The 15693-nt window shown below is 33.8% G+C and overlaps 1 protein-coding gene across 1 annotated transcript in view; it reads right to left on the bottom strand.

Moving 5' to 3' along the window:
* LOC115235192 (beta-1,4-N-acetylgalactosaminyltransferase bre-4-like) overlaps nucleotides 1-15693 on the bottom strand; it is a 27780-nt gene that overhangs the window by 6626 nt on the left and 5461 nt on the right. The window contains exons 2-3 of the mRNA XM_029806810.1: nucleotides 6771-7033; nucleotides 5741-5977 (exon numbers count right to left, since the gene is read on the bottom strand). Of these exons, the coding sequence (XP_029662670.1) occupies nucleotides 5741-5977; nucleotides 6771-7033 (500 nt within the window). The remainder of the gene's footprint in view (nucleotides 1-5740; nucleotides 5978-6770; nucleotides 7034-15693) is intronic.

Raw genomic sequence — 15693 nt, 5'->3', positions numbered from 1 at the left:
TATATATATATATATATACGTATGCAGCTCGAAAAATGAGATGTAGTGATAACATTATATTTTGAATAGTATATTATTCGAGAGTTCAATAACAAAATAATTCCACAAAATAGTGATTTTAATTATTTATAAACTTATTTATTATTTGATGATCTGAAAATTTTTAATAACAAGATATGATAATTTTGCGGAGTAGCACAAACGAGTAGCAATTGAAGGGAAACATTTTTCTAATCTGAAACTTATTATAAAATCTAAAGATTATGTATATGTATATATTATATACATATATCGTATACCTTTTATTTCTTAAAATGTTTTCCATATTAGACAACATGTAAAATTATAAATAGAATTCTGTCGCGAACTTTGTCGCAAATTTATGGATTGTCTAAGATGAGCTTCAATGCCTGGGAGTTGTCGCTGTCTACTTTTCCCACCATTTCGTCCACGCAAAAAAGGGTCGATTGCATTCCTGATTGTAAGTATAGAGCTTAACGAATGTCGTGCTCCGCGAACGACGGAGAGAGTCAACGGATTTCCTTGATATCGAAGACCGGACGAACACGTCGCTGTTAATGATTGTATACGATAATAAGAGTCTCGACGATAGTTACCGATAATAAGGGTCTCTCTCGGATGAATGCACGTTCATGTTTCCGACGGTTCTAGCCAAGTAATATTAATGGACGGATTCTGAATCGCGCGAGAGAATGCCTGGAGCCGCCGTGACAGGTGCAACTAATTACGTTTGTCCGCGAGAGACGTGTGTCTCAAGAATCTTGTCTCTTTTCCGGTAACAGACGTTCACGAAGAATGTCCTCTCCTCCTTTGCCTGCATTTCCGTTTCGCGAAATTATGATATTTGTGATATTAGATGATGACTAAACATGTATGTGTGAATATTCTATTCAAATGGTAATATTTAATTTTATTTGTCTAAATCTATCTATTCAGAACTAATATCAATCTAAATCTAATCTTAAATGTTATATTTATTCAATTTTTAGCATTGTCTCATTATTTTAAATACAATATTAATTATCATTGAATTATTATCTACTCTTATATTATACAATGAATATTTTATTATCTTTATGTATATTTGTTATGCATTTTGAAACAAACTCCGTCAAATTCCGTCAAATGAGAAATATAATAATGAAATATCGAGAAAATGCGCGATTAACACTTCCGACGGAAACTTCTCTCATCTCTGTAACATCCTCTCCGAACCCTTATCCCGTATCGAGAAATTGATTTTGTTCGGGCCAGAGGGAAGTACGTCATGAATCTAATTTCCTGATCCGTTCGTAGTCGTTCGATCGCGCTTACTGGAAACGACTGTCGCGACTTCGCCGCCGATCCTCTAGACTCTAGATGGTCTCCACGCGAGTCGATCCGATAAATATTCAACGCGGGACTAATTATGCAAAAGCGAAGTATTCAGTGGCTGACTCCGCTTTAATCCCGAGCCGAAGTGCAGAGAAGAGACGAATAGATAGAGAAAGAGTTCGGAATTTGAATTTCTAAATTGCGGCCGAGTGCGACCGTGTCCAACTCATTTGGGACAATTAAAACTGCCTTAATTCATGCACACACACACACACACATTAATATATCTTCGACCTATGCATGTCACAAATAGATTTTTGTGGGCTATGATACATTATAGAATTCATATACTCGTTTCACGTAAATTAAAGCGATTTCGAATAATTTTAATTTGTACTATTAAAAAATTTATATAAAAAAATTTTATCAAAATAGAGAGAAAAAGAGAAAGACAGTAAAAAGATGAAGAGAGAGTATCCCATGAGAAATATTTCATATATACTGAAAAAAATCGCAATATGTATATTATATTTACTATTTTACATTATTTTAATATTACTTTTTTGTTATTTTTTATTTTATATTATTTCTTATATATAGTTATATTTTTGTATATAAGATTTACCGTATTTAAAGTCTCGATTCGTTAGTTAATCCTTTTATACATCAATGCATCGTCTTCTTGACGAATGAGTGGTTGGATTAAGTATCTCTAAGCTCTCGACTTGACGAATGATCGTGACTTTGCACATGTACAGATAGTAACGGTATTTGTGCCGTATGCGGGCTGCGTGTGCGATAATCAGGATCCATCGCCTGGTTCGTTTTCTGATGCGATTATGCGGTTGTGCTTTCAAGAAATAGCAAACTTATAGTATTATACAGTATTAAGGTGAATAATAATCATATAACTCGATGTTATAATCTTATATATAAAATTACTTTGGAAGGATTTAACTACTTTGAAAGAGTGCTTCTTGCAATAAATTGAAAGATTTACATGTCTAATTAGAATTAAAAAATTATATTGATAAAATTAAATTTTGTGCTTGTTTATCATGATTAAAATGACTCGATAAATTTTTATCCCAATATCTTCGATAAATTAAGAGATAATCTTGCTTAAAATACGTCTCTGCGTGATGCAGATGATATTCATTACAAGAAAGGTATATAACAGCAATTTCATTTACTGCAATGCTTTATTGCAATGCTACTTTTGCAATGCTACTAAATATGAAAGCTACTTTTTCATTACTAACAAATTTTGCCCTTTCATCCGGCAATTTTCCTCTTTCATTCTTTCAGAGAAAGACTTCTATCTAATTCAGATTATTTTTTTTCAGGTTCTTAAAAGGTCGTCTAAAGCGTTCTTGCTCCTGAAATCTTCAATTATTTAAATTGATACAAATATCGCGTAATATACTTTATTATTAATTTCTAGATTAAAATCCAAAAATTCATGGATATATTATTTTATAATTATTAGATTATAACTTTGAATTTTCCTGTATATGAATGCACTTGTGAATCGACGATTGTATCCTCGATATTACTGCATTGCGGGAAACACGGGAAAACGACAGTTGTTGGTCCTTCAAATTCCAGGATTAGATAGCACTTAAGCCTGACTTACGCGAGGTCTTCGAGCAAAGCAGTTTGACAGTGAATAACAGTTCGGCGTATTTTCTCAAGCTCGCGCGCAGCAACGGCGAGAATAAATTGTTGCTGTTTCGCCGTAATTAATCGTACCGGCGCGGTGAAATATCGTCTTCATTAAATTATTGCGAGAATTCATTGCCCGGCGATCTGTCGTAAATTAACGCCATTACAGCATAATAGCGATCCGATTGAAATAACTCCACGAAGAATTGAATGAAAGAACTCGGCGAAGAATCCTTCATTCGTTTCGGAAGGATTACATGATTACAAATATAAAGGAGCAGTAACAGTATGATATAATTTTTATAAATTACTGCAGAAATAATATATGGTACGTTCAACTCTCTCTGAAACGTGGACTAAGATCGTTGTTCCATAAAAGTCTCAGTCTATGTTTCAGTTAAATATATTTAATATATATTTTTTTTAAATCGATTTTTAAAAAGAATAATAGACATGTAAAAAAGAATATTAATTAAATGAAAATTTGTCGTCATATCACCTTTTACAAATATTATACATTTTTATTCGCTTTCAGCCGCGGCATATTTAATCACATTTAATCGCGCTAAAAAATAGCAAAACAGTTGTCTCTTTTTTATCCATGTCTGTTTGCATACCGAACGCAGAAATGCGAATAAAATCGGATTTAGGATTCGATCAGGAATTTCACACTAAATGTTTTCAACGAAAATCATATTAAATTGCACCGACATTTTCGAGAAACGTTTCGAATATGTGACGAAATGAATGTCGGAGGTAATATTGAAGCTCCGTTAAAATAATTGGAAATTGCTGTAAAGCGGCAAACGATGGTATCAAGCATGAAATTGATGTGAAACTTAATTGCAACATGCGACATTAAATGTGAATAACAGTATAAGATATCTCCCAGAGTTTCCTTAATTCAATTACTGATTAAAAACATATTAATTACATTTACATTAACATGAATTGTTACATTTTTTCGCAAAGAAATTGTTCATTTTTTAATTTTTTTGCTGAAATGTGTTATAAATGTGCGAAAAATACGCCGACGTATTCGAATTAACTATAATAACGAATCAGACATTAAGTAATGATTAATAACAATTTTGTTCATATCGTTATAAAACTTTTCCATTGCATAAATTCATTGAGCATTATACATACGTCGAAGGTATGCAGAAACGCTGCATGAAATAACAAGAAAATTAATCATAGTCATATTTTGACATCTCGCATATGCAGTAAGTAAACAAACTTAGTCAAGCGTTTCGCAATTTTAATGAAGATAAATTGCAAGCCTGCTTCTCCCTTCTCTCTCGCAACCCTCCAATATCTAAGATAAATAGCATTTTCTAGGGTAACTGAATGGAGAATGATAGATCCTGCATCCCAACCAAAGATATTATCTTCTCTCGTAATCTTCCTTAAATTTTTTAAAAATAATTATTTAATAAATCAGTTTAAGTTAAAAAAAAAGAGATCAAATTTATATTTGTGTACGTTCTCAAAAATTATTTATAAAAATATACTCGTAATTATATACAATAATTATAAATATATTATTATTATACATGTAAAAAATATGTGAAAGAAGAGTTCTAAAATATTCTGCAAATACAGATTTTTTATTCTTGTAGATATAGATGAAAATGATTATTATTATGTCTCTTATTATGTCGTGATATTTATCATTCTCGCATTCTTTATCTTTTTCTCAAATTACTACGAGAGTCATGCTTTATAACCATCAGCTTTAAGAACATGGCATAAAACACCTCGTAAAGCAGCTCATAACAGACTTTCTAATTAAGATTTTAGGAATGTAACTACGATGTAAGGCTGATGTCGGAGGGAAATGCTTTCGCGAAAACATATCCTCGTGCCGTCGTTAAGCAAACTGACAGAAACAACTACACCTGCAGCGCGCGGGATGAATTCAGAAAAAGACTTTTAAAAATTTCATTAAAAAATAACCGGCGGAATTATTTCGCGTGGTTTTGCTCAAGAACGCTCGCGTTGCCTCGGTCGATCGATTATTCGAGCTGATGAAAGATGTCAGAGAGGGGGAGAGAAAGAAAGAAAGAAAGAGAGAAAAATAGAAAGAGAACCTTTATACAAATTTAATTAAAACTTAAGTCGAGGAGCTTAGAGAGACTCTACGGGAACTTTGAAGCAGTCTCTTGCACCCTGTGACTCTTGCTCCGCGGGCATTCTCCATCCGGTACGAGGGTCTTCCGAGAGACAAGCAGGAAAATACGCGGGCAAGAGGAACGTCCGCTAGACGGCAATAAATCGTAGCGAAGCATCGGCTTACACGCACCAACGGTGCCGGCGAAGAGAAGCTTGGGAAAATCGTACGTTTATATTCGCTCCGCGGAAACAAAACGTGTGCTCTCTAAAAGATACTATAGGAATAGAACGGAATGCGCACGTTCGTTGTATTGGCTCGCGGATAAGAATTCACCGTTTCATCGATACGCTGAAATATCATCGAAGTAGATTTGATTCTTTTTAAATAGAAATTATTCGAGAGACATTTACGGGGAGATTTATAATTTATTAATTTCAGTATTATTTATCACATATATTTAATTTAAATGATAAAATAATATTAAAATCGTGTGTAAAAATTTGTGAAACTAATAATAGGCGTGTAAAAATAATTATCGATTTGTCTGTCGAAAAATGATGCGGTCGCAAAGGATGTGAAAGTATTTCCGATCAACGAGAAACCGCAGTTTCTGAGTCGACTTACCTTCCTGCTCGATCACGAAGATCTGATACTCGATCTGCTGCCGCAGTAGGATTGGATGCATATTGTAGAGAAGGGTCTGCAGATGCTGTGGTCGGTCGCGGAATGGAATGATTATGGCTACGCGATGCCTGGCAATGCAATCCGCGGGCCAACCCCTACCGCCCGCCTTCACCTCCATGAATGACCTCTCCATTTCGGACAAGGGTGGCGGTGACTTACTGACGACCACCGGTCCAACTGGGAACAGAAAGGGCAGAGGAAATTGCAGAGACAAAGATGATCCAAATGAAATAAAATTTAAAAAAAAATGTAAAATTTTATTTATATATTATATAGATGTAAATCGATTTTGTGGTATCGTACTTGTAGCATCTGCTGTTTGTATAATGAGAATAGTTATTATGATTTTTAACATGAAAATCGAACAATTATTAATGAATTTTTAGTAAATTTCTGCTTGCAATATTTTCAAACAATTTTCCTCAATATTTTTATTTGACAAATTATCATATATTTAGTCATTACATTAATTAATTAGAAATTTCCATTTATTTTTCGAGCTACTAGTTTGAGGAAGAGACATTGAATCAAACAATTTTCCTCAATATATTTTTTGACAAATTATCATATATTTAGTCATTACATTAATTAATTAGAAATTTCCATTTATTTTTCGAGTTACTAGTTTGGGGAAGAGACACTGAATCATTAACTAAATTAAAAATCGATTATATGAATGCCAGAAGTATTTTGAAGTACAGTTTTGAAAGGGGATAAACCTCTCAATCTTATGAATGCAAAATCCATTCCAAGAGACTTCCAATAGAATTCTCTGTAAAGCAGAAATGTATGCATAATTCAAGCATACAAACTGGTTCATGTAGCCGTACTCGATTACTTTTTAATTCGCCAGAACATTATTCCATTTTCTCTGGCATATTAAAATCTTTCATACAAATCATAATCTTAATGAAAAAAGAGAATATCAATTCTTGCAATGGGATCTCCATATCGATCTTTGCAGACTTACCCAAATTCGGTGGGATGAGGGGACATCGTGGCATGGTCGTGTTATTAGTCGCGTTCGCCACCGGAAGTTCTCGTGCGGCTCCGCCGACCAGATTTCTAGTCGGCACGGGCTCGAATCTGGACGAGTTCGATAGGCTCTTGGCCAGTATTGAGAGTATCGTTGTCGAAGATACATTGCCACCCCCGGTTAAGTTCGGCACCGCAGTTGCCGGACCGTATATGATCAGGCCGCGCGGATGAGTCCTATACGAACGATCCGCGTATCTGTAACAAGCACGCGAAAAAAGAACACAAAATATATTAATACATAAAGGAGTAGAAAATGAAATGTCAAAAATTTGCAAGCCAATTACGCAAGTAAGTTGTTATGTTGTCATTAGCGCAAAGTAGCTACTTATCTAATTACTACTATTATGTAATTTGCGTAAATGCGTTGATAAGATTTGCATGATCGTCGCTCAATTTATTGCAGGATATTTCAATTTTTTTTTTTTTTTTTGCACATCGGTATCGTATAATTTCATCTTAAGCATAAAACTGTATATTAATGCTAATAAGTAAGCGTTATTAGGGATTCTAGAATTAATGTTCGCGAGAGACATCATCTTGTACACAACGCGTATATACATCCAGGAGCCAATTATCTATCGATTGCGGCACATCGCAGCTATTACGAGGCTGACTGTACAATGTCTTCCATAATCGAGGCAGCTGTCTGGCGATTAGAGAGCTGATCGACTGTCTAAACGCGATTACGAGTCGTGTCTTGAAGAAGGCATCTTTGATCAAGTATTACAATAATGTCATTATATTACAATTAGTTTCGAGACACAATTACATTTATTCACCATGAGATAGCAGAATATACAGGATATTAGCTTGATGTCAGAAAGAATTTCCTTCAATCCTTTAAACAAGAGACTCTTTGACTATATCTATATTTGCAAAAAATGATAAATATAAAATGCATTCGCATAAAAGTATCTTCTCTTTTTGTTAGATATATTGTTTTGGCACACACAAATCACATACGAGTTGTGAAATCTTGTGTGAAGCAAGATAGAGAAATATTACGTACATATTTCTCAAATCGTGTAGTATAGTTTAATGTATATCAAATATATGTGTATATTACATTTTTCAAATTTTCTGCTTTATAGAGAGCACTTACTTAAGCCCGCCCAAAATTTTACGAAAATTGCAATAATTATTTACTGACGGAAACTAACTGAAAAATGTTTAATATCTACTTTAAATGTGTGACTTATGATCGCAAAACTTTTATAATCAAACTCTGATTCCGTCGAAATTTGAGTTAAATATTCGACTAAAATAAAAAAATATTTATAAAAGAATAAACACACACACAGATGTATTTATTAAGTAAAAAAAAAAAGAAAAAAGAAATCGAGAGCGCAATTAATACGATCGCGGCAGTCAATCAAGAGAAGTCAGATTAAATGAATCTAACGCCACTAAAGCCGTATTAAAATTGTTAATGAAAACTCAGAACGATGATGATACATCTTCTGAAACGATTTGCTCGCAAAATCTCAGAATTAAATCGGATGCCGACCTATCCAACTCGTTTCCCTCATTGATTTTGCAAAAATTTCTCGACCCATTTCGACGTAGGGACTTTTCAGGAAATTTGATGCGGCGGTACAGCCTCGAACTTTAAAAGCGATTTTCTCGTGCCACAAGCGTTTAGTGCATTTTTGCACCAGTTTCTTTCCTCAATTTTAGGTCTAGAATGAGACTCTATTCAAGGGCTTAGAATCATAAAACCTAAGAGAGATAGAAAAACAGAGAGAGATTTTAAAACCTTCAAACCAGATTAAGACAAATTAGATTTTTTTATTTCTCTCTCTTTGTGTTTAAAAAGAAATTAGTATTACTGATCATATAAAATAAAATTATTTTAATTCTGATTGTAAAATATATTGGACAAATTTTGAAAAATATATATATATATTTTTTCGTTTATGGGTTATACTTTCCAAGGAAAAAACATTTCGTCTCACTTATTCACCCTCACTAGAAAGTGTAGACCGATTTTTTTCTTTTACTATGAGCCTTAAAATCGACATCTCGATGTGAATGCGGTGAGTTTCCGATAAGTCAGCTGTCCCCATTGCTGCTCCTGCATTTTAATTCACTTAAGGTTTACGACAAACGCAAAGGACGCGGCAAGAGATTACGACGAACTTAATACACGTAGGATCTTCTCTCGTTTACCCCCTGTCTCGTTCTCCTCTCTCTTCTCGCGAGAGATCGTCAGCGAGTTTCCCGAGTTTACGATTCGGTCCGCTTGCAATTGCAATTTCCGGAACCGCCGCCGGCCACCGCTGCGACTGCAATCCGTGATCTAACGTCCTTCTCCTCCTCTTCCCTTCTTCCTTCAGACACGTGCAACGGAATTTGTGCAAAATCACGAGATAGCGCGACGTGGATGTCAGTGACAAAGACCGCGATAAGATAAATGAAAAATCACGAAAACGCACGATGCTGCGGTTTTAATGTATTAAAATGTATCTTATGATGTCGGAAGAAAGAAATCACATACAAAAAATGCTCTCTTATGACAAATATATTCTATAGATACATGTAAAATTAAAAAGAAAATAAATAAAATTTTTAGTCTAACGAGACTTGTTTAAAGGACGTTGTTTAAAGGAATGTAAGATGATTTTGAGAAGAGAATATTTTCCGAAATACAATAATACAAAAATAATTAATAAAATATTCACATTCAATATATATAATTACAATATTAGAATAACAATACACTAAAATAAAATTATAAAAATAAAATAACGTGAAATAAAATTATATTGCACTCACTCTGATTTCAAATGTAAATTTTAATTTCTAAAGAGAATTGTATTTCGTAAACAGATAGCAGATATCGCGCGCATACCAAATCGATTTCTATCTATATAATGTATCTCGTGACAAATCAATAGCTTAAGGTAAACAGCGATAAAAACGACAGTCATTTTCGCTGTTTTTGTCGCGACGTAATCTCAATTTAGGCGAATAAATTTGGTAGATCATTGTTCGCTCATTGTTCACAGTATGATAATAAACACTATGAAAACCAACAAAGTTACGAGCCGTCATGCGGATCGATTCTCACGAGGCATTTCGCGAGAAGAGCCGGCGCGGAGATGCGGCAGGTGTGTGCCTTGCACAAGCGGATCCTATTTGCATATACCACGTTTCCTACGCCAACGGCAAGTCTGTTTACAAAGATTTTTGCGACCGAGATGGAATTATTCTCGCGTATACCGCGATCTCGCGACGAAAAGATTTACAATCTGGTAAAAAGCTACGCACACAGTTCTTTTCGAAGGGATTTCCAAAAATATGTAATAGAATTAATGCATATCAAAATAAAATGTAAAATAAAATAAACCTAACAAAATAGGTAATATAGTTTTTCTAAATTATTTATAAAAATACTTTTCTCGCGTTTTCATATTTCAAGCACGTAGTGAGATTTAATTTCTCGAATGTTATTACTGAAAAATAAAAATATTAGAATTACTCTTGTTTCTCTATTTGGAATCCTGTTCTATTTTCTTTTGCTATTAATCTCAAGCAATGATTATGTTTCAAATATTAATAAGAAATCTATAAGGATTCCACAGATAAATGCCTCTCCATTCCAGTTGCAAGATAGTTTCGATGCCACCCGATATTTCGGGAAGCTAGAGAACGCCGGTATCGAGCGTCGTTTCAAATTTAAATTAAATTCGCGTACCGCTTGGTATATCCGTTTGTGGATCAGACAAACTCCTCTCTAGAAGCGTACATCTAGAGGCACGTGTAAAAGCGATGCAGTTAACGATTTACCTGATTGCGAAACTTGAGAGAACTCGTCGATGCTTAAGACAACAACGACAAGGCTTGCGTCAACGAATGATCGAAAGGACGATTTAAAAATCGGCGAAATCGCGCATGCAGAATCTCAAATGATGTAAATTTGAAACCGTTTAGGAAAATACTATACCTAATACAAAAATAATTAATAAAACATAATCAAATATTCAAATATATAATTACACAATATTACAGATTAACTATAAAATAAAATAAAATAAAATAATAAAAACAAAATATAACGTGAAATAAAATTATATAGCATTCCCTGTGATTTTAAATTTCGATTTAATTAAATTTTATATTTAAAGAGATTTTTGTATAGATTATATCGTAAGCAGATATCAGATCAACGCGCGTATACCAGATCACCGTTCGACTTTTTATCTGTATGATAAAATAGCATCTGACGACAAATCAACAAAATGAAGATTAATTTCTGTCCCCTCTTAAAAAATAATGTAAATACAACAATAGATTAAATTTTTTTCTCTCTCTCTCAGCAATTCGCAGAATGAAAGAATTTAAGACAATTTTCTAATTTAAAAATTTTGCAATTATGTTTGAATATTTAATATTAAAATATAAATTAGTAGATATGGAAAAGTGAAATATAAAGAGATATATATTTAAACAGAGTTCATTTTATTACAATTTATCAATTCTATAATTAGCAAAATACAAAAATCTTGAAAATTTCAAAGAGACGTAAAATTGATTATATAATACAATATTCAATATAAAAGACCTAAAGTAATGATAATAGATAAGAATTTATCAAATGTCTATACATTGCGACAATTTATTATAATACAAAATGTGCATTAATATTCCTTTATTCGGAATTCAAAGAAATTAACTCCCTCGTTACACATCCCATGTAACGAAGATATTAATAGGGATCAAGCTGAGAACAAGACGAGGAGATACAGACGACTGATACGGCATGAAAGCACGTATCGGTGCGCGCGTGCAATCATAAGGGAGTTCCGATTCCACCCTGGAATTCAACGGAATTCCCGCCACGTTCGGAGCGGCATAAATCTGACGTGACTCATCCGGGTTGTCGATACGTAGGATCGGCTGCGTGCACCATCCGGAAATACTTTGTCTGCTATGCAGCAGCCGGATCGGAATCCGCGAAGATCTTTCCACTCGCGGCGCGAAAGATATCTTCGCGATAGCGGGCACGCGGAAAGCTCGACGAAGCTCGCCGATACGTAGAGATATTTTTCAACGTACGTGACAGGACTTTTAAAAGCGATGCGATCGACACGACTGGTTATCACCTGGTGACAAGAAACGACCGGAATTTTCGGAATGAAAGCCAAGAATGAAGATGTGTGGTGACAGCAAAGCTCACAGTAATATTGTACTATCTCTAATTTAATATAATCGTAATTAAAAAAATTACGAAAGTAATTTATTTTAATAAACGCGAAGTTGAGTTTGTGTTTATTTAAATCTCTTAACACATGTTATTAATTAATAATCGAAATACAATTATTATTAACTAATTATTTGTCAAATTTACTGGACTTTAGATATCTCGATAGGAATTAAGCTCTCGGTGCACTAATAATAAATTATAAAATATTTAATGGCAAAGATTAAAAAAAAAAATTTGACACATGGCGATTTCCCATCAAACTTTCCAAGGAAATAAGTCGTCGATTGAGATGTTCTACCGAGGCGTTTACGATTGACAGGATATCTGATAAAAGCGGAACAATGTCTTCGATAAAATCTATCGCGTATCGGACAAAGTTTCCCGCTCTTATCGGATAATTTCGATTTTGTCTAATTTAGAGCAATATCGAGGCGAGAAACGAGAGAGTTTTGACGATGATGTATCTTTAATGCCGAGGTGGCACAGGAATTGGAGGAAGGAAAGAAGGAAGAAAGGAAAGGAGGAAGGAAGGGAGGAAGGAAGGAAGAAAGGAAGGATTATAGTACCAGAAGGTCTTCTTCGAAACGCCTTGGGATCGTCGAAGAACGACGAAATTTCCCATCGATCGGGAAATGTCGCGAACGAAAATGTCCGTTAAAAGTTTGAAGAACCGCATACTCAAACTCGTTGCAAAGTAGAGTTTCAGGCAAGAGTAGGGGTGTAGCAATAGAGGGTGGAGAAAGAAAACGATGCTCCTAGACGCGTCAAGCGAAGTTAAAGTACACGTCATAACTTTTTATGCGCACACATCACACAAACTCTCTTTTTCATTTAAAAAATATAATATTTTATAAGAGTATCTTTATACCTTTATTAATTTGTCTTTATATCTTTTTTATATATAAAAAATTAATAATTTTTGTTTGTCAAAGAAAAAAGAAGAAAAATGACGATAATAACTCATCGATGGCAATGGGTCAATGTTCGTAATATCGTCTACGATCATATCTCAAACAAGTATGTAATTTGCGGTTTAATAGGGTCAATAAGACATGATCAAGCGGAGAACTCAATATCGCGAAAAAAGAGTTACAAAGAAAGCACATCTTTATTACGGGGAAATTTTACAAACTGGAATTTTGTGAAGATGAGTTCCTTCGTAATATAATTTTATCTATCTAGAATTATATCTAATCTAATTAACAATAATTATAGGTGATTATATAATCATATTAATTAAAAAAGTAAGATTTCTCCTCTTTCTCTCATTCATATCCTAGGAATTTAATTAAAAAAGAATACCTTTGTTTTAATTAACTTAGAAACAAAAAGTTAAACGCCGATTTTAATTCAATCTTTCGAAAAATCTATCAATAACAACCACGATACAAAAATGCTAACATATTTATAATTTTCATTTAGATCCAAGCGTGACAGGAAATGTTGTATCTCGAAGGAAAGTCACGTAGCGAGACATGTCTGATCCGATGTATGATATTCTCTGATGGCGATATAACACGAACGATCGAGACAGTTAAATCCGATGTCGTGACGAGACACGCTTGCGTAACTCGGTTAGAAATTTGCCGAGATATATTCTTGACTTCCGGATTAAGTCCCCAGGGTATTTGCGTCCCATGCAACTATGATGTAAAGATGTACTTAGTATTTGAGAGGATATAATCGCATTTCTATCTCAGATATCAAAAGTATCGTTCCGTCGAAAAAAATCGATTGGTCAAGAATTAATAAAAATGGGTAACCGCGAAATATCCTGTATAGCTCACAACACGTAACCAATGTCTATACGCGGATGTATAAACACACGTTCCGCTAATAATTCATAATTCGTATTCAGGCTCGCTGAAAGGTCGAGACATGCGTTGTCGGATTATCTAACTCAGAAATTCTCAAACACGCAGGGTAAATTTTATATCAAGATTTTAAAACATTTCAACTTAAATTTTCTTTTTTAATTTTAATTATAAATATAGAAATTTTACTTCATTTTATTAAATATGAATAAATGTAGCCATTTAAACGTAAAAAAAATCATAAAAATCTCTGATGTAACGCCTCGTCTTTGCCATTAAGGTTCGATAAGATAGATTGCATCGGGCAGATAGCACATCACTGCTAATAACACATCTCGCTAATGCAACATCGCACCAAACATCTAACGGCTTGATTTAAAGCAGCGACTGCTTTCTGCATTCGATCGCATTCGCGATGCATCGCGAATTGAACAAGCCAATTATACCGGGCATTTCAATCTCGCGAGACATATATGAAAGAGACTCCGGCATACTTTCTTTTTGTTAATTAATTCATTATAAGAAGAAAACACATATATTTTAATTTTTAAACATTCTTTTTAATCATAAAACTTTCTTATAATTTTAAGGAATAAATTTTCTTCGTATAAAAAATAAAAAGCAAAACTTTTTTGAGCTAAATCTAACTGATATACAAATATCTCTATGTATAGAGACGTATATATATATATATATAACTACAGCAATGCAAAATAATCAATAATCCGTGCTAATAAATTATTTGGCAATTAGAAATGTCGTAGAAATTGACGGAAAAAAGGGCTGTAATATATAAAAGCTTCTCTAAATTATATCTGATAGTTTACAGTTATACATTCTATAATGTATTAGGATGTCTATTTTATCTCTGAAAAGATCCCTTCGCGTCTTGATTTTTTTTTTAAATTACAATTTTCCCGTATATAGTCGCGCATGCGCGTGATAGCGAAAAATCGTTGACCCCGTTTTCCCTTTTCTACGAGACCTTAATTATCAGCGGCGTAATCAATAGCGTATCAACAAAAATGTCACTCGCTATTATTTATCGTACGTTCCGGTTGTGGTAGCACATAATGCGCGTAAACTGCATCATGGCGTAACTGCAACGAGCTTTCGGCCTGTGATAGAGGAAAGGGGTGACAAATTGTCGCGGACAGGGCGACTACAAAATTTTAAATTAATAGCCGGCACACCTTGCATTGTGTGCGCAGCGTGCAACCACAGTGTTGCCAGGGATATCGTCGTCAGCTCGCGCTAATTGAATGCAATTTTCAGCGATGATATACGACGCGACGGCATTTAACCCGTCGCCGCGTTGTCCCGCGCGTTACGATGGATAAAAATATATGTTTAACTTCTTAAGACCCTATCGGCCAATACGGCAGAGACTCGGAAATAACGAACTATAAATTTACTTTTTATCGCGCGTTAACTAGCAAGAATTGAGCACAGGCTACGACAGTTTCCTGATTGATCTACACGTAGATCTTTTCTCCACGTTGTTTCCAACAAACTGTTCGTTATTTTTTTTTTTTTTTAGTTTAATGAGATTGGGTCGAGAGGTAATTTAATAATTTTACAAGTAGGTTTCTTGCGTTATATTTTCGTTAAGAAAATATCGATCGCGTACTTTCAAACATATATAATATGTAAAAATTATAATTCTCTAAAAAATCAAGATATGATGGAATTATTTTAGATAAAATAAATGCATTATGCATTGTGAAATATAATCGTAAACCGTCAGATACTCGTATAATTAATAATTATCAGTATTATACTAATTAATTATTTAATTATTTATTAATTATTAATAAATAATAGTAATAATATAA

The sequence above is a fragment of the Formica exsecta genome, unplaced genomic scaffold (assembly GCF_003651465.1).
Source record: "Formica exsecta isolate Colony F162 unplaced genomic scaffold, ASM365146v1 scaffold211, whole genome shotgun sequence".
In the NCBI taxonomy this organism is placed as follows: Eukaryota; Metazoa; Arthropoda; class Insecta; order Hymenoptera; family Formicidae; genus Formica; species Formica exsecta.
Note: the sequence above shows the minus strand (reverse complement) of the source record. Positions and strands in the feature narration are given on the sequence as shown.